Source organism: Eptesicus fuscus, chromosome 20, assembly GCF_027574615.1.
Source record: "Eptesicus fuscus isolate TK198812 chromosome 20, DD_ASM_mEF_20220401, whole genome shotgun sequence".
Lineage (NCBI taxonomy): Eukaryota > Metazoa > Chordata > Mammalia > Chiroptera > Vespertilionidae > Eptesicus > Eptesicus fuscus.
This window is the reverse complement of record NC_072492.1, coordinates 11,070,775-11,088,833: the sequence shown is the minus strand read 5'-3', so window position 1 is coordinate 11,088,833 and position 18,059 is coordinate 11,070,775. Positions and strand designations below refer to the sequence as shown.

The following is an 18,059-nucleotide window of genomic DNA, read 5'->3' as shown; positions in this document are numbered from 1 at the left end:
GAGCACATGCCCAGGTTGCGGGCTCGGTCCCCAGTGTGGAGTTTCGGAAGGCAGCTGATCAATGATTCTCACTCATCATTGATGTTTCTATCTCTCCCTCCCTTCCTCTCTGAAATCAATAAAAATATATTAAACAAAAACTGGTTGACATATTTTAGAGTTATTACCATAGAATATGTGTTTTACCTGGATTTATAAAATGTTTATGTTATGATCTTTTGGTTAAGTTTGTTTGACAACCTTCCCAAAGTTTAACCAGTTAACTGTCCTCACTATGTTGATGGAGGGAATAATTGCCCCGGCCAGCGGGGTCTTCTAACGGGGGTACCGAGGCGGCGCACCTAAGAGAATGAGAGACAGACAAGGGACGCAAAGAATGGAGGCAAGACAAAAGGGATTCTGATCAAGCCTCGAAATTTTATTTTTTACAGCGTTCCTTATATGTGGTTTCTAGAAGGGGAGATGCCTAGGAGGGGTAGGGGCTGAACGGGTCATGTGGACTTAGATAATTGACTAAGGTCGTAAAGGGTGCAGACTATAGATAGAGAATATGGCGGTTGAAGGGCAACTATGGAAAGAATGCTTTGTCCTCAGGCAAGAGGAAGTGGGCCTAGTTTCAGTAACTTACTGAAGTAAGGTCAGAGTTAATCCTTTGACCAACTCTTGGCTCCTGACAAATAATAATGTAACTGAACAATCAGTGGGTCTGGACTGCCTGTCACTACTTGAGCCAATTCAGCAGAGACAGGGTTGAATCATATATGAGTGTTTACACCAATACTTCCAGCAGTATGGGAGAGCAGCAGGTCATCCCCAAAAATCTGCTCTGCCTCTCCCCATAAACCAGCTGCGAATGGTAGAAGGACAAAGATTACTTGGGAAAGTAGGCAAAAGGGATAAGAATGGGTATGCAAAATGGATAGTTTACAGGCAATGCAGGCTGGGGGGTTGCAAAGGCCTGGGGGTATGTAAAAGGCTGGCGCCTCTGGTTTCTGCATCCAGGTTGTTAATCTTTCCATGATAACAGGCAGTTCCCAGATGTAGAGGATGTAGAGCTCCCAGGTCCCTGTTGAGCTCCCAGGTCCCGAGTGCAACTCCCAGCCAGGTTAGACTGCAGAACAAAACAACCACGGTTAACAGAGCATGATTAATGTTTCTTACAGTTATAGCTGGTCCCCAATATCCTATTTCTTTTTAAAAAATATATTTTATTGATTTTTTTAATGTTTTATTGATTTTTTTACAGAGATGAAGGGAGAGGGATAGAGAGTTAGAAACATCGATGAGAGAGAAACATCTATCAGCTGCCTCCTGCACACCCCCCACTGGGGATGTGCCCACAACCGAGGTACATGCCCTGGACCGGAATCGAATCTGGGACTCTTCAGTCCGCAGGCCGACGCTCTATCCACTGAGCCAAACCGGTTAGGGCTCCAATATCCTATTTCTGCCCCTAACAAAATGACTTTGAGTTATTCCAATAGACCCCTGGAACACCTCAAGGATTTATTCGCTCTCCTTATAAAATAAGTTTTTGAACTAATTAGACCTATTTTGATATGCTTGAAATTACATGGGAAGCTTTGCCAAATAAAATAATAGCTATTTGAATACATACATTTTAATTAAACAGTCCTATTGTATACATATATTTTTATTAAAATGGATGTTCTAGAAATTTCAGCCTGCCTTAGCAAGGAACGTGCAAAGATTCAGAGCCAAGTTCAAACAGGGAGCTCTCAGGGGTAGCAGGTGTCCCGTCAGTGACACTGGGTAAGCCCAGAGTAATGGTTCTCTGAGGGGGTGTCGGGCAGTGGTACTCTGGGTGTTTGTGGTCCACACATTACATTGGGGCATTTATGAATTGTTTCCAATGAGCCATGTACAGCGTTTTAAAATCTTGCATATTGCCCTAGCCTGTTTGGCTCAGTGGATAGAACGTCCGTCTGTGGGCTGAAAGGTCCCAGGTTTGATTCCGGTCAAGGGCACATGCCCAGGTTGCGGGCTTGATCCCCAGTAGGGGGCATGCAGGAGGCAGCCGATCAATGATTTTCACTCATCATTGGTGTTTCTCTCTCTCTATCTCTCTCTCTCCCTTCCTCTCTGAAATCAATAAAAATACATTTTTAAAAAATATATTGCGTATTATTGGTTCTTTTTAAAAAAGTGTGGGCTTTGTATTGTTCTTTTATGTCATTTCATAGCAACTATTATTTACCAAGAAATTGTTATCTTGGAATGTTATATATTACAGAAAAGCAAAGTTCTTTATCAAATGCATTATAATCAAATCTATGTCATTTTAACTATTTTTAAATTTATTTAATTTATATTTTTGTTTTTTGTTAATCCTCACCAGTGAATATTTTTCCATTGATTTTTAGGGAGAATGGAAAAGAGAGGGAAAGACAGAGAGAAACATCGATGTGAGAGAACACATTGAAAATTTTTTTTTAAAAAAGAACACATCGATTGGCTGCCTCTTGCACAAGCCCAACCAGGGCCCAGGCTGGGGAGGAGCCTGCAACCAAGGTATGTGCCTTTGGCCAGAATTGAACCCAGGACACTTTGGTCCACAGGCTGACACTCTATCCACTGAGCCAAACCAGCTAAGGCTGTTTTTTAAAAAATATATTTTTATTGATTTCAGAGAGGAAGAGAGAGGGAGAGAGAGATAGAAACATCAATGATAAGAGAGAATCATTGATCAGCTGCCTCCTGAATGCCCCAAACTGGGGATCGAGCCTGCAACCTGGGTATATGCCCTGACCAGGAATTGAACCGTGACTTCCCAGTTCTTAGGTCAATGCTCAACCACTGAGCCATACCAGCTAGGCTTTTTCTTTTTTTCTTATTTTTTTGTTTCTTCATTTTAAGTTTTGTCATTTACAGACATTGTTTTACTCTGAGGCATTTACACATATGTTACATCTTTAAAAAGATCCATGATAGGGACTCTGACTTACTCTAAATTACAGGTTTCTAGGCAGGTTGTATCTTTGAAGTAGATGAAAATTTATAGAATTCTAAGGAATAACTGTATTCATGGAAATACTGGCAAATGATCAGGATAAACAAAGTTGATTATCTGGGACTGAATGAACTGAGGATAATTATTATTCTTATGACTTTGTTCAAAATATTGTTGATTTTACAAAACTTTTTGCTTTCCAGATATAAGAAAACTTGTTTTTTCCCCCTAAAGCAATTTAGTAAATTATACCCTCATCTATAAAAATAAAAGCTTAATATGCTAATTAGACTGGATGTCCTTCCGGACAAAGCCAGGGCTGCGAGGGAAGCCAGGGTCCTGGGTGCCAGAGGGAAGCCGGTGCCAGCAGCTGGGGGAAGGAAGGCCTACTCTTGCACGAATTTTGTGCATCGGGCCTCTAGTAAACAATATTGAAGCATTTATATTTTTCTCCCTACCTAATCCCTCCAGAATTTGACAATTCTTTTTTTGTGTGTCATTAATCCTCACCCAAGGATATTTTTTCCATTGATTTTTAGAGAAAGTGGAAGAGAGGGAGGAGGGGAGAGAGAGAGAGAGCCCACACACCACATGCAGGGCCCATGATCAAACCTGCTACCCTTTGGTGCATGGGCCAACACTCTAACCACTTAGCAACACCAGTCAGGGCCAGAATTTGACAACTCTAAATGGGTGAGAATTACTTTCAGGTTGGTATGTTTATTTTCATAAATCCAATAAGATTCTCTTTACTAATAAGACACACAGAACCAGTTTCCAATTGTGGTTTTCTTAACCAAGACTTTGACTGAAATGTCATGATCAAAAAAGACATGTCTAGGCTCTGGATGTCACCAGAAAGCTTTAAGGAATGAAGATTGTCTTTGAAGTCGATAAAAGCCCTTTGGGAAAATGGTCTGGTACCTTGCTTAGTCACATGGTTCATGGCAATTTTTCTAGTAATCGATGGAAGTTGCTTCCCTAGGAGGTTGGCAAAGAAAGAACCTCAACATTTTGGGGACTTCAAGAACTTGAGAAATTCACCCAAATCTATAGGAATTGCAAGCAAAGCCTGATGGCAACTATGTGGTTTAGCTTCTTTACTCTGGGGGGCTAATTAAAGCTCAATCTGGATATTCATTATAAGATTCCAGCAAAGCAGATTTAAGAAAGCCTATATAATCAATTACTATTCTTGTGTTTATGCAAATAATCAGGCCAAATTATATCTGGACTTAATGCAGTAAATAGTCTTGAGTCATCTTTGATAAAATGAGTGCAATTTTAGGAAGAAAAATGGTGTTTCAATAGAATCTATAATACACAATTGTGGATATTAGACTCTAGTTAAAGTTTTATTTTTCACCTACAATCTGAATTGAATCTTGAATTTTTTCTAGTTTTCTTCCAAACTAATGTTTCATTTTTTTCTCCCATTCCTTGACTTGGAATTATTGAAAACTACTGATGCAAAATGTAAGCCATACAGTATTTACCTAAGCACCTGATAACATCACCAGAGTATTTAAACTGCAGATAAGGAGGATCTATCATATTGCCACTGGTTGCTTTCATTCCAGCAAAAGCCTTACCTCTAAAATCCCCTCAACCGACAGTCTTAAAGACTCAGAAACTGGTTTATGATTTGCTGTGTTCATTAACCTTTGTGGTTTTTTTCTTGTTTTCATAGGCACACTCCTTATTAAATACCTGATTGCTTGTTTATACAATACAGGTCTCACTCTGGAAGTCCATCTGCATCATTGCCTCCTGAAGTGAGACTCAACCATTTAATTGAATTGACTTATTTTCAAGACTACATAATTGAGTCAACGAAATATGGAGCAGTCTACCAACTTGGCTTCTGGAATGTAAACCTTTATTATTTAAAAGGTGGGACTGAAGGGACCAAAGTTCTGCCACCTTGAAACAGCTTTCCCTTTCCAGCCCAGAAATTTAGGCAGAAAAAAGCTGCTTCAGAAGTGAGATCTTCGAATATACCCCCTTAGTCTAACTTGAATTAAGTATAATAAACAAAGGGGCTTCAGACACCTTCGTCCAGGGAAGCCCCTCCACCAATTTAATCTGGGACTCTGTAAAGTTGGTCCCTCCTTCTATCACCTGGTTCGTACCTCTCCTCAGACCTGTAGTTACTATAATTTTCCTTCTCATTTTTAGGCCATGCCTTTATAATCTTCTTGTCAAAACCTTCTAGTCAAATTTGTCACCTCTAGGATACAACAATTCCATATCAAGATGATGATGGTTCCGGGACTCTGGCCCATCCCTACTTTGGAAGAATCAGCTAACAGCCTCTCAGTTCCAGTCTCAACTCCTTACATCAGACAGGGAGACACCCGTAGCCTACAAAGGCAGTGACCACGGCCCTTGTCAGCAGGAAGCAGTTACTAAAGACAAAACCTCCTTTCCCATCACCCCTAAAAGATTTCAGGGATGGAAGTCTCTGAGGGTGGAATGAGACAGGATAGTAAGAAGCTAGGAAAGTTCTTTGTCAAGTTGAATGGGGAAACTGAGACAGATAGCTGAACAAATAGGCCGAGCAATTTACTAGTACAGCCAGATACAGAAGGTCACCGCCCTAGAAATAACATCTAGGCCTCAGTTGTATTTCAGCTCCAGGCCCAGAAAAGCAGCAAAACCAGGTGTGAGCAATGCCAGGACCTCTGCCCTGTTGCTGACTGATCAGTAGAGACCATGACCTTGAAAGGGCACACCTGGAAAATTGATGAATAATCTGCTGAAACCCTCGCCTGGGACCTCCCCCAAGATTCAGGCCTGGGAGAGAGTGCCTTTCCCTCCTCCCTCTTTTCCCCCACAGGCCTGCACGACCTAAACTCTAATGGTCCCCAGGAGACTTGCAACTAGGGGAGCAAAGGGCGGCAGCAGCTCACCCCCTGACCCTGTCTCCAAGCCCCCCTTTTCTCTGGCTTCCCAGTGAGCTAAAGCAGCCCCGCCTCCGCTCACCTCTTTCCTATAACATTTAGAGAGAACCAAAGCAGCTCAGCCCAAGGCTCTCCTATTGCTTCTTCTGTGCTAAGGCCTTCCTTGCTGCCCTCATAATCACCTGAACTTGTGTTGTTAAATCTTTCCTGCAGGGAGTCAAGAACCCACAGGGCACTGGCTGGCCCCAGGCAGCCCCGCTCCGGCCGGGCCCCCGCTCCGGGAACCGGCGGGACTAGATGGCAGGAGTCGCAGGTGTCTGGTAGCACGACCACCCTCGCACGGACCTGGGTGGAGTTCCTGCTCATTTCTGCCTTGGTTCGCTCTCTGCCCTCTGCCTGGAGAGCCACCGGCCGCACACCCCACCTCGGACGGCTGCACGCGCACAAACAGCGCCCCGCTTTTACACGCCCCGCGGAGGGTGCCTCTCCGCAGGGACTCAGCAGAGCGCAGTCCGCCCCGTGAACGGCGCTCGGCGGGCTCCGGTCTAACCACACAAACAGTGTCCGGCTTCCTGTCCTCATCCCCGCCCTCCCGCCTGGTTTCCCTTGCCCCTCCCTCTCCCCAGCCCGATCCTCCCGCCGGCTCCCCCTCCCCCGATCCCTCGGGTCCCGGGATGGGGGGGCGGTGAGGCAGGAACAGCCCCCGCCCCCATGGCTGCCCGTCGGAGCCCGAGGCAGAGGGGGCGCACGGGGGAGCCGGGCACCGCCCTGCTGGCCCCGCTTATGCTGGGCCTGGGCCTGGCGCTGGCCTGCCTTGGCCTCCTGCTGGCCGTGGTCAGCCTTGGGAGCCGGGCATCGTCATCTGCTCAGGTGAGGCCCTGCTGCACACCCCTCCCAGGGTAGATTAGGAGCAAAATCTACAGAGCAGTGTCTGAGGCTGCGTGGGCTGAGGACAAGGGGCCAGGAAGATGGGTGGAGGGTGAGATGTCAGGTGGAGAAGGACAGGGTGACCCTCCCTCCTTCCCAGCAGGAGCCTTCCCAGGGGGAGCTGGTGGCAGAAGAGGACCAGGACCCTCTGGTGAGTGGCTGTGGGTGCTGATTGCAGGCTGCAGGGCATGGGCAGTGTGTGTGAGCTGAGGATGCAGCGAGTGCCCTGGCTGTGTCGGCCATTCGTAGGTGTACGGGAAAGAGAGGGTGACAGCTGTGTGAGGGGTTTGTGCTGGGTTTGTGTCAGCTGAGTAAAAGTGCTATTGGCTGCGGGTGAAGTGGGAGTGGGGGATATGGAGGAGGAGGGATGCTGGTTGTATGTGCAGGGTGGTTACCCACCGTGCACTCTGATGAGTGTGGGCATGTGTGCAATGTGCCAATTGCTTGCAGGGTCTGCACTTGGTTGTGGGGTGGGGAAGTGTGGCTGCTCTCTGAAAGGCGTGAGGGCGGAGACCTGACCCCAGAAACGTGCCTCCCCTTGGCCTCGGCCACTGTTGGCCGAGAGCGCCGTCCCTCCCTAAGACTTCTGTGCCGGTCTGTGCCTCTCCTAATGGCCTCTGTCGATCTCAGTTTATGTCTCTGGGAACCCCTGGCAAGACTCTGATTTAGCCCTGCCCGTACTTCCCCTAGGAGCTGAGTCCCCAGTCGGAGGAGAGCCAGGACCCTGTGCCTTTCCTGAAACAACTGGTTCGGCCTCGCCGAAGTGGTAAGCACCTCTTTATCCCAACATTAGTGGCTTCTGAATTCATTATCGCTTTTGTTCATCATAACAGCCGTATGAGTGGGCAAAAACCATTCTCATTTATGAATGGAGAAACTGAAACACAGAGAATGAAGGGGGAGTAGGGTCCGAGTTATGATGTAGACAAAGTAGGGAAGTCAGAAGCCTAGGCCCCAAGAAGCAAAAACGTGTGAATGGGATGACCATGAGACCATATATCCAGGTTTGTGGCTTACACCTGTTATCTCAGTGTGATTATTAATAGCACCCTTTTTGCGCTCAGAAGCATCCAATTTGGATGATAAATCATATAGTCACTCTACTTACGTAGAAAGATAAGGCATGAGGTTCTGAGGCCAGAAATCTGGACAAAAGTGAGGATGCCAGGGTTGTTAGAGGGGCCGGGGGAGTGGCTCCTGGCCCCCAGATATGTGGGGGCTGTTTTGCCCATCTGTCTTTCCTTGATTCTCAGCACCTAGAGGCCGGAAAACGCGGGCTCGCAGAGTGGTTGCAGCCCACTATGAAGGTGGGTGATGGGTGAGCCATGCCCAGGGGGAGGGGTGGCAGAGGGGCAGGCAGGTCGCGCCAACCCTCCCTGTGTTTTACAGTTCACCCACAGCCTGGACAGGATGGAGCACAAGCAGGTAAGACCCTATCTCCACCTCTGTGCTTTTCCCTGACCCCCACAGCACCGGCCTCCTGGAAAAGGGACCCCTCAAAACCTTGACCACCCCTATCCCTGCCTTCAGCCTCAGAACCCCTGAAGCCAGTTGGGGAAAGTCCTCAGGGTTCAGTTCTCTCAGCTCCCAGACTTGGACTTTCTCTGTGATCCAGGCACGGGACCCCAAGAAGGCTTCTTCCCCTTCCAGAACCCAGGCAGATTCTCCCACCAAACCACCAGCCCAGCTTCTCCTCAGACCTCACTCTTCTTCACCTTTGGTCTCTTCCTCTCCTTCCCCCTCCATATCTTCATGCTCCGATCGTGTTTCTCAAAATGCTTCTAGTTTCTGTTCTTCTTTTCACTTTTGGTTGATTTCAGAGAGGAAGGGAGAGGAAGAGAGAGATAGAAACATCAATGATGAGAGAGAATCACTGATTGGCTGCCTCCTGCATGCCCCACACTGGGGATCAAGCCTGCAACCCAGGCATGTGCCCTGATCGGAAATCGAACTGTGACCTCCTGGGTCATAGGTCAACACTCAACCACTGAGCCATGCTGGCCGGACATTGTTCTTTTTTTCCATCCCTACCATACACCCCCCACCTCAGCACCTTGACATTAGATCTCAAACCCAGTCTAAATCTTTCCCCATTCCAAACTCTCCCACCACCTGTGTTGCCAAGCTAAGGCCCCCAAACCTCATCTTCATTATCCCATTGCTTCTCTGCCCGGCTTCCAGGCTCTCATGGTCTCAACCTCTTTTCCCTGCACTTCCTTATGAATTCTCCACACTTGGGCTGACTCCCCTTCCCCACTAATGTTCCTCTTCTGGACTTTGCCCATACTCTTCCCTGACTTGGAATGCCCTTCCATGTGACAGGCCAGGAGGCAAGACATAGGGTGAGCTGGCCTCGGAGGCTGGCAGCTGAGATGGAGAGAAGCAAGCGTGTGGCTTGAAGCTGTGGCTCGCTTGTTGTTGGATGTGTAGGGTAAGGGAAAGGGAGGAATCGGAAATGACTTCTAGATTTTTAAGTTGGGCAACTTTGGAAATAACGATGCCATTTGCTAAAATGGGGTTAACCGGGGAAGAACTAGGTTGGGAGGTCTGTATATTAATAATTAAATTTGAGATCTAATAATAAACAAGTGGATAGATAAGAATAGAAAGTGAGTTCCACAAATAGATGGCTGGACAGAGTAGACAAACTCAGGCTAGGCCAGGACTAATAAAGTCAGGGGTCATTGCCAGGTGGATGGTATTTAAAGCTGCAGGACTGGATGAGACACCAGTGGAAAAAAGAGCCCCATGAGTGAAGCCCTGAGTCGATTGGACACCTGGAAGTGGAGCAGAGGAGGACCCAGCAGAGTCTGAGAAGCGGCCAGAGAGAGAGGAAGAAACCCAGGGAGGGTAGTGTCATGGAACCTAAGATAAGACACAGTTTCACCCTCGCCAGTTTGGCTCAGTGGATAGAGTGTTGGCCTGTGGACCAAAGAGTCCTGGGTTCGATTCTGGTCAAGGGCATGTATCTCGGATGCAGGCTCCTCCCTGGCCCAGGCCCTGGTCAGGGTATATCCAGGAGGCAACCAGTTGATGTGTTTATCTCACATTAATGTTTCTCTCTGTCTTTCCCACTCTCTAAAAATCAATGGGAAAAAATATCCCCTGGTGAGGATTAAAAAATAATAATAATGAAAGAAATGCTCTTCAAATTTTAAAAAAAGACAGTTTCAAGAAGGATGTGGCTGTCTGTGTTGAAGGCAGCTGAGAGGTCACATGAGATGAGAACAGAGAAATGACTGCGGGTTTGCTAATATAAAAAGTCAGCTGGTGACCTCGACCAGGGCAGTTCTGTGGCATAGTTAGGATGGAAGCCAGCATGTATTGGGTTAAGAAAAAAATCTGAAGTAGGAATTGGAGACAGTGACAACCCTTTCCAGAAGTTTCTCTGTAACAGGAGCAGAGAAATGGGCCAGTAGGTGGAGGGGGATGTGGATCAAGGAAAAGTTCAGTCCTTTCAGTGGTAAGGAATACTACGTGAATCTCAGTTAAAGATAGTCTGATCATTTTATAGATGGAGGTCACTTAACTTGTCTGAGGTCATGGCGATACTAAGTGGTGGAGCGTGTGCTTGTGTACTGGACATGGTCCATGTGAGCAAGCAAGGCTGGAAACGGGGAGTCACTCAGAAATGAGAGGCTGGGAAGACTCGCAGTGAGATGTGGCCGGGGCCAGACTGGAAGGGAGATGGGACAGAGCCGTTTAAGTAGCAGAGATGATGGGGGAATAAAGTTGGTGAAGGAGAGGGAGACATATACCTGGTGGGAGGCAGAACCATGAGCCAAACGTGGAATAAAGACAGTAAAGCAAGTTTGGAGTTGGGGTGCCCGGCCAGTGTGGCTCAGTGGTTGAGCGTCAATTCATGAACCAGGAACTCAGGTTCAGTTCGGTTCCGATCAGGGCACAAGCCTGGCTTGTGGGCTCAATCCCCAGTAGGGGTTGTGCAGAAGGCAGCCGATCAATGATTCTTTCTTATCACTGATGTTTCTCTCTCTCTCTCCCTCACCCTTCCTCTCTGAAATCAATAAAAACATTTTTAAAAAATATTTTTTATTGATTTCAGAGAGGAAGGGAGAGAGACAGAAACATCAATGATGAGAATCATTGGTAGGCTGCCTCCTGCACGCCCCCTACTGGGGATCAAGCCTACAACCCAGGCATGTGCTCTTGAATGGAATTGAACCCCGGACCCTTCAGTCCTCAGGCCGACGCCCTATCCACTGAGGCAAACCAGCTAGGGCATTAAAAACATTTTTTTTTTAACTTTGGGGTGGCAGGCCAAGCTCAGTTTGGTTAAGATGAGTGTGGGGTGCCTGGGCTATTCAGATGCCGAAGTTAGCAGGATGAGAAGGGGGAGGGCTGGAGACTCAGAGCTGAGTCTGCACAATCAAGGCCACAGTCCCCCGTAGGTGAGGATGAAAATGCCCAGAGAGCGTTACATTTCCCTTGAGAGAGTAGTAAGGATGGGGCCCTGGGGCTAGCAGAGGATGAGGGGTGGAGGGAGGCAGCCGCTGAGGCTGCAGAGGTCAGCCAGTGAGGTCCAGCAGATTGGCTGTGGACCCAAACAAAGAGCTGTGGTCCGTGTTTACCTCCTTCCCTCTATCTTCCCACCACTGTTTGCTGGGCGCCCACTCAGAGCAGGCCCAGGTCCTGGTGCAAGGATACAGTGGTGAATAGAACCACTGTCCCTGCTCTTTTAGGGAAGTCAGACTCCAAACTGTCACATATATAAATCAACCAGATGAGCTCTAACTGGTTAGGCTCAGTGGAAAGAGCGTGGGCCCTCGGACTGAAGGGTCCCGGGTTCGATTCCAGGTCAAGGGCATGTACCTTGGTTGCGGGCTAGATCCCCAGTAGGGGGTGTGCAGGAGGCAGCTGATTAATGACTCTGATCCATGTTTCTATCTCTCTATCCCTTTCCCTTCCTCTCTCTAAAAAATAAATAAAAATAAAAATAAAATAAGCCAGATGATTTCCCATGTTGGCAACTGCTATGAAAGAAACAGGGTGATGTGGTGAAGAGATTAACGGAGGCAGAGCTGAGTCTGGCTATTTTAAACGGGGCGGGGGGGGGGGGGGCGCGGGGGGGGGGGCCCTGGGAAGGCCTCTCAGATGAGTTGAGACCTGACTGACAGAAGATGCCAGGCAGGACAGAGTGTTCTGAGAAGAGGGAAGAAGAGTACAAAGCCCTGCAGGGACCCGGAACTTGGTTCTCAGCAGGAACAGAAAGAAGGCGGGAGTGGGCGGAGTCTTGTGAATAGGAGGTGCGTGTGAGATTAGATTGGATAGATGGGGTGGCTGTGGAGAGCCTGGGAAGCTACTTGAGGTCCTGTTCTATCACTTTATTATTTATTTTCTTTGCAATTTTCTATTATCCTAGCTCTAGATTTAAAAAAAAGTTTTTGTTAATCCTCACTCAAGGATTGCTTTTCAGAGAGAGAAGAAGGGAGGGTGGGAGGGAAAGAAGCAGGGAGAGAGGGAGAGAGAGACATCCATGTGAGAGAGACACATCGACTGGTTGCTTCCTGCACCTGCCCGACCCGGGCGGGGAGTGAACCTGAAACCCAGGTACATGCCTTTGACCAGGAATCGAACCCTGGGCCCTTTGGTGCACCGACTGATGCTCTAACCACTGATCCACACCAGCCAAGGTAGATTTTTTTTTGTAATGGCTTTATTGAGATAAAGGTGTTCTCACATACCATACAATCCACCCACTTAAAGTGACAATTAAATGGTTTTGAGTATATTTACACAGTTGTGCAACCATCACTAAAGTAATTTTAGAACATTTTCATTTCCTCAAAAAGAAAACCTGTACCTTTTAGCCATGACCCCCTATTTCTCCGATCCCACAGGCTGCCAGTACTAAGCAAACGCTAATCTACTTTCTGTCTCTCTATATTTGTATATTTGGACATTTCATAGATAGAAATCATCTACTATGTTGTCCTTTATGACTGAATGCATTTAGCATAATGTTTTCATAGTTCATAGCATTTCTTTTTAAGGCTGAATAATGTCCCATTGTATGGATATATACAATTTTCCCTATCCATACATCAGTTGATGAATATTTGGGTACCATTTAAAAATATTTTTAATAATCCAAGTAATGTGTGATTCAAGTAATGTACGTATACATTCTCAAAGTAAAAGAGGTAAACACTATAGATGCAAAATATGAAAGCCCCCAGGCTTCTCCTTCAGTCCTGCTCTTCTCCCCAGAAGTGGCTGGTGACAGCTTGCTGTGTGTGGTTCTGGTTACTTAGGTCCGATTTCTTCACATAACTTCCCATTACACCGTGGGCTCCAAAGGCCATGGGTCAGGCGGGCCCTAAAGGTTCATAAAGTCCAAGGGTGTCTGGGGAATGTGAAAGTCCTGTGAAGGGACTTTCCCTTCTCTTTGAACATCCACATTCAGGTGTGGACGGGACGGTGAGTGGCTGGGAGGAGGCCAAAATCAACAGCTCCAACCCACTGCGCTATGACCGCCAGAGCGGGGGATTTATAGTCACCCGGGCTGGGCTCTACTACCTGTACTGTCAGGTAAGCCCCACCTGACTCCCCGGGGAAAGCAGGAACTGAGGAAGAAGGGTTTGGTTTGGAAGGTGGGGCAAGCTAAAGGTGGGGTGGGGCAGTTTGGGGTTTGGGCTGGAGAGGACATTTGGGTCTCAAAGGAAACGTGAAATCGAGACGAGGGCAGGCGAGGCCCGGACTCGGCCACCCGCTCCCTCCCCCCAGGTGCACTTTGACGAGGGAAAGGCTGTCTACCTGAAGCTGGACCTGCTAGTGGATGACACGCTGGCCCTGCGGTGCCTGGAGGAGTTCTCTGCCACGGCGAGTTCCCATGGGTCTCAGCTCCGTCTCTGCCAGGTGTCTGGGCTGTTGCCCCTGCGGCCAGGGTCCTCCCTGCGGATCCGAACCCTCCCCTGGGCCCACCTCAAGGCTGCCCCCTTCCTTACCTACTTTGGACTCTTCCAAGTTCACTGAGGGGCCCTGGTCTCGCAGTGGTTTTCCCAGGCTGCTGGCTCCCCACAATAGCTCTCTGAGCACCCCAGTCCCCTTGGCCCCACCCTACACTGCTCCTCCCCTCAGACTTGCCTCTCCCCGGGTAAGTTGCCAGGGCTTGTTCACGTGTTTTCCATGCCACATAAATATCCCCATTCATCTCTGAAAAGCCCTCTCCCCACCTCTGTTCTCCACCTCGCTAGCTCCCAAACCCCTGATCTTTGACACCCCCACTTGTCTCCTGACTCCCCACCCTGGCTGCAACCCCCTGGCACACTGTTTACTGTACTCTGGGTGAGGATGGGTCCCCATTACCCCTCTCAGGCACTAAGAGAAGCTGGATACCAGAGAGACTGGGACTAGACCAAGAGTTCCCAAATGTGAGGGCGAAGAGACCAAGACAAGTTCCTCCCCTGATAGTTCCCTGTGGATTTTTAAAACAGATATTATTTTTATTATTATTGTGACAAAATGTTGATAAGTAGAAATTAAAGAGAATAAGTCATGGTTGCTCTCTTTATTGGGGTTTAGGGGACCTCCTCAGGGTAACTGAAAGCCCTGAGAAGGGGGTCTGGGCACTGGGGAGTGGGGTGCAGGACACCCGGAATTCCCGGTCCGCACGCCGACTTGCGAACGGGGACCCACACGCCTCCGGCCCCCGAGGTGTGAGCAGAGAGTGGAAAGGCAAACTGCCAGGAAACAAATCAATCCTCCGCCCAAGGTCCAGCAGCAGCGGCCTCATTTACCTAGGAGGCGGGCTTCCTGCTGCGGGGAATCCCTGGCGGGCGGGACAGGGCCCTTCCTGTTGGCAGCCTCGGGACATGGGCAGGTGCTGGCACAAAGCCCTGGCTGGGATGTGGGGTGGGAGCAGGCCTCAAGGAGGTTTCAGGGTCAGTAAGCAGGACGTTGGGGCCCAGGAACATGGGAACCTCGACCCTAGGATCCAGGGGAGGAATCCTACCATGGTAGGGTGCTTGGGGCTGTCTCTTTCTCGCTTCACCCAGAACCTTATGTAAGAGCTTTTCTCGGGAAACAGGAAGTCGTGTTTGCCAAGTTCAGCACAGAGAGTAGTGCAGGCCTTATTCCAGCACACCCGGCCTGGCCTTAACCCCAGAACTCAGCCAGTTTCTTGCTTCAGAGACCCCGGATCTCCGCATTGGCCCTCTCCCCTCCCTTCCTACCTTCAGTCAGTCCTAGCGAACTTTCCCAGAGATCTCTCCTAGGTCTGAGCCAGAGGGGCTTCCACCCTCATCCCTTGACCCTGCACACTGCCCAGCTTGTCCCTTCATCCGTGCTCCTGGCACCATGCCCCATCGCCAGCTAACCTTCCCTCCCCCACTTCTAGGGCCGCCCCAGGGTTCCTGTGCTTTGGCCGCTCCTCCTGGGTGCCACTGCAGCCCTGAGCTTCCTAGAGAGACTGCACCACATGCTCCTGAGGCTGGAGGGCGGGGGTCCCAGACCACACTGGCCCCGCAGCAGAGTGCCAGGAGCACCAACAGTGTCCTAGCTTGCTTTCCTCCTCCCTCCTTTTTATTCTCAAGTTCCTTTTTATTTCTCCCTTGCGTAACGCCCTTCTCCCTTCTGCACCACTGCCTGCACCTCCTTGCCACCCACTCCTGAAGCCACAGCTGTTGGCAGGGTCCCCAGCTCATGCCAGCCTCACCTCCTTCCTTTCTAGCCCCCAAAGGGCCCCCGGGAGACATGGGGGGCCGGGGCCGAGAGCCGGCACTCTCGGTTGCCCTCTGGTTGAGTTGGGGGGCGGCTTTGGGGGCTGTGGCTTGTGCCACGGCTCTGCTGATCCAACAAACAGAGCTGCAAATCCTAAGAAGAGAGGTGACCCAGCTACAGAGGACTGGAGGGCCCTCTGAAAAGGGGGAAGGGCATCCATGGCTGAGCCTCCAGGAGCAGGTGAGTGCGGGGAGGAGGGTGTCGGAGAGAAGGGTTGGTGGCAGGGTCGTCTCTGGCACTCTTGGTCCCAGCCTCCTGGTCTGCCATGTTTCCAGTGGGTACAAGAGAGGGTCCCGGGTTTGGAGGTCAAGAGAGCAGCCATTCCAGTAAAGGAAATTGTTAAAGATTAATGCTTCTTGTACCTACCAGATCCTGGAGGACAGCCAGCACCAAGACTCAGGTTGCTGGGGACAGGTGCAGGAGAGATGGGAGGCATTCCTGGGCAGGGGTGGGCTGGGAAGAAAGGCTGTCCGGGACCCTTCATCTTGGCCTAACCCTGACTCTCTTTCCATGAGCAGAGCCCTGATAGCCCGGAAGCCCTGGAGAAGGGGGAGAGATCCCGGAGAAAGAGAGCAGTGCTCACCCATAAACAGAAGAGTGAGGCCTTCGGGGTGCCGCGGGGTGGGAGGTGATCAAGCAGCAATGAAGACTTGGAGATCGTTACCCCAAGTCAGGGTGAGGGTGGAGGGCTGACAACGGGGCAAGTGGGGTAGGTGGGCATTGCTGAGATTTCCTCCTTCTTTCCTCAGAGAGGCACTCAGTGCTGCATCTTGTTCCCATTAACATTACCTCCAAGGGTGAGCACGGTTTTAAATGGCTTTTGGGGAAAGGCAAGATCTGGGAACTTTGGGCCTGGTACCCGGCCTAAGAGAATCTTAAAGGTGAAAAGTAAGGATGCACAGGAATCCTGACTGCCACCCTCCTCACCTCCAGAGGACTCTGATGTGACAGAGTTGATGTGGCAACCAGCTCTTAAGCGTGGGAGAGGTCTGGAGGCCCAAGGATACGTTGTTCGAGTCTGGGATGCTGGAGTTTATCTGCTCTATAGCCAGGTAACCCCAAACAAACATTGAGCCCCACATGGGGGCCTGGAAGCCTATTTTTCCAGAGCCTTATGCTCCAATACTGAGGGTTCTCAACCCTCTCTTCATACCAAACTTAGAAGACCCTCCTCTATTCCTTGGCAGGGCCCTGAGGCCTCTCAGAACTGAGCCATACCATCCTGTCTTCAACATCTCCTCCCTTTCCTGCCAGGTCCTGTTTCATGATGTGACTTTCACCATGGGTCAAGTGGTGTCTCGGGAGGGCCAGGGAAAGCAGGAGACTCTATTCCGATGTATACGAAGTATGCCCTCCAACCCAGACTGGGCCTACAATAGCTGCTACAGTGCAGGTAACAGCTCTGTGGGCAGTGGGGAGATGGATATGAGAAAAGCAGGACATATCTGACCTGGGGGCAGTGGTGGGAGAGTTATGACAGGGGGTTGGAAGCCTGTATGTAGAGGTGGATCTAAGGAGTGAAGGAGAGGGAATACCTACATCCTTACAGGAAGTAGAAAAAGGTTGAGCTGGGGGAGGGCAAAACATCAGAGTATCTGCATAGCTGTCCTTCACTGAGTATCTATTTCCTCTCTTTTCTCAGGTGTCTTCCATTTACACCAAGGGGATATTCTGAGTGTCACAGTCCCCCGAGCAAGGGCAAAACTTAGCCTCTCTCCGCATGGAACCTTCCTGGGGCTTGTGAAACTGTGATTGTTATAAAAGGTGGTCCTGGGCTTGGAAGACCAGAGTGGTTTGGGTACATTTGGGAGACAGCCAAAAGCTGACCAGACAAAGGACAGGGAGTGGGAAGGAACAGAGGTTTCTTCTGGGTTTAACTGGAACCCTCAGTTTGATAACTCATGACTCTGTTCCTCCCTTTTCCCTTTCCACCCAACGCCTAGACTTTGATTTCATGAATATAAAGGAGGTAGAATATCTTGCTTTTGTCTCTGGTCTAGCCTCAAATTCTTGGGGCTGTGGAGGGTGAAGAGAGAACGCCAGGCATTGTCTAGACCTGCTTCGGGTCCCCCTGGAATGCTTCCAGAACAGCACCACCACCTAGCGGCAGTTTGAGAGAATCACCCTATTGGCAGAAGTCCACAAAGCCTCCCCACACGCAGGAAAACTCCTGGTTCCCTGTGCCACACCTTCTCGAGGCATCTATGTCTCTTCACCGTCATCCTCACTTCCCTCCATCTACTGCGCCTTAGCTTCCATCACTGGAGGACTATTTATTATGGGACTCTGCAGGGGATGCCCGACGACGACGACGACGGTCCCCTTGCAGCCACTTTACTCTTTTGGTCCCCAGTTTTGCCCTTCACGCTCTGCATTCCCCGGCGTGGCAGGCCACTCCGAGCCCCTCTGGGGTGAGGCGGGTCGCCGGGAGAGATGAATCGTATGTCTTGAAGCTGGTCTTGCCTCACTCCTGAGCTTTGTTCTACTCAAAGTTAATAAAAGAGAATAAGTGATACCTC

The 18,059-nt window shown here is 49.4% G+C and overlaps 2 protein-coding genes and 1 long non-coding RNA gene across 5 annotated transcripts; 2 read left to right on the top strand and 1 right to left on the bottom strand.

Moving 5' to 3' along the window:
- Nucleotides 1–397: 397 nt before the first annotated feature.
- LOC114227069 (uncharacterized) lies at nt 398–13,640 on the bottom strand. 2 transcript variants are annotated; one of them, XR_008554797.1, is made up of 3 exons: nt 13,576–13,640; nt 8,502–8,604; nt 398–1,111 (listed from the first exon to the last, which is right to left on the bottom strand). It is a non-coding gene; the product is annotated as an uncharacterized LOC114227069 (long non-coding RNA). The 2 variants fall into 2 exon arrangements; XR_008554796.1 differs by having other exon boundaries at nt 8,517–8,604.
- Nucleotides 6,469–14,318, top strand: TNFSF12 (TNF superfamily member 12). 2 transcript variants are annotated; one of them, XM_008153523.3, is made up of 7 exons: nt 6,469–6,744; nt 6,905–6,952; nt 7,492–7,567; nt 8,055–8,108; nt 8,191–8,226; nt 13,226–13,350; nt 13,546–14,318. In XM_008153523.3, the coding sequence occupies exons 1-7, from the start codon at nt 6,586–6,588 to the stop codon at nt 13,792–13,794; spliced, it is 747 nt and encodes a 248-aa protein (XP_008151745.2). In that variant the 5' UTR covers nt 6,469–6,585; the 3' UTR covers nt 13,795–14,318. The 2 variants fall into 2 exon arrangements, with proteins under 2 accessions (XP_008151745.2, XP_027984172.2); XM_028128371.2 differs by having other exon boundaries at nt 6,902–6,952.
- Nucleotides 14,319–15,163: 845 nt separating this feature from the next.
- TNFSF13 (TNF superfamily member 13) lies at nt 15,164–17,522 on the top strand. The gene is made up of 6 exons (XM_008153519.3): nt 15,164–15,720; nt 16,059–16,137; nt 16,290–16,337; nt 16,474–16,592; nt 16,795–16,933; nt 17,183–17,522. Exons 1-6 carry the CDS (start codon nt 15,463–15,465, stop codon nt 17,290–17,292), a joined length of 753 nt encoding a protein of 250 aa, XP_008151741.2. The 5' UTR covers nt 15,164–15,462; the 3' UTR covers nt 17,293–17,522.
- Nucleotides 17,523–18,059: the final 537 nt, after the last annotated feature.

Bases quoted from the DNA above. Each gene is read 5' to 3' on its own strand.
- TNFSF12 (XM_028128371.2), top strand. From the start codon at position 6,586: ATGGCTGCCCGTCGGAGCCCGAGGCAGAGGGGGCGCACGGGGGAGCCG. The intron at 6,953-7,491 runs GTGAGTGGCTGT...TACTTCCCCTAG, and splicing joins AAGAGGACCAGGACCCTCTG to GAGCTGAGTCCCCAGTCGGA. The intron at 8,227-13,225 runs GTAAGACCCTAT...ATCCACATTCAG, and splicing joins ACAGGATGGAGCACAAGCAG to GTGTGGACGGGACGGTGAGT.
- TNFSF13 (XM_008153519.3), top strand. From the start codon at position 15,463: ATGCCAGCCTCACCTCCTTCCTTTCTAGCCCCCAAAGGGCCCCCGGGA. The intron at 16,593-16,794 runs GTAACCCCAAAC...CTTTCCTGCCAG, and splicing joins TTTATCTGCTCTATAGCCAG to GTCCTGTTTCATGATGTGAC. The intron at 16,934-17,182 runs GTAACAGCTCTG...CTCTTTTCTCAG, and splicing joins CAATAGCTGCTACAGTGCAG to GTGTCTTCCATTTACACCAA.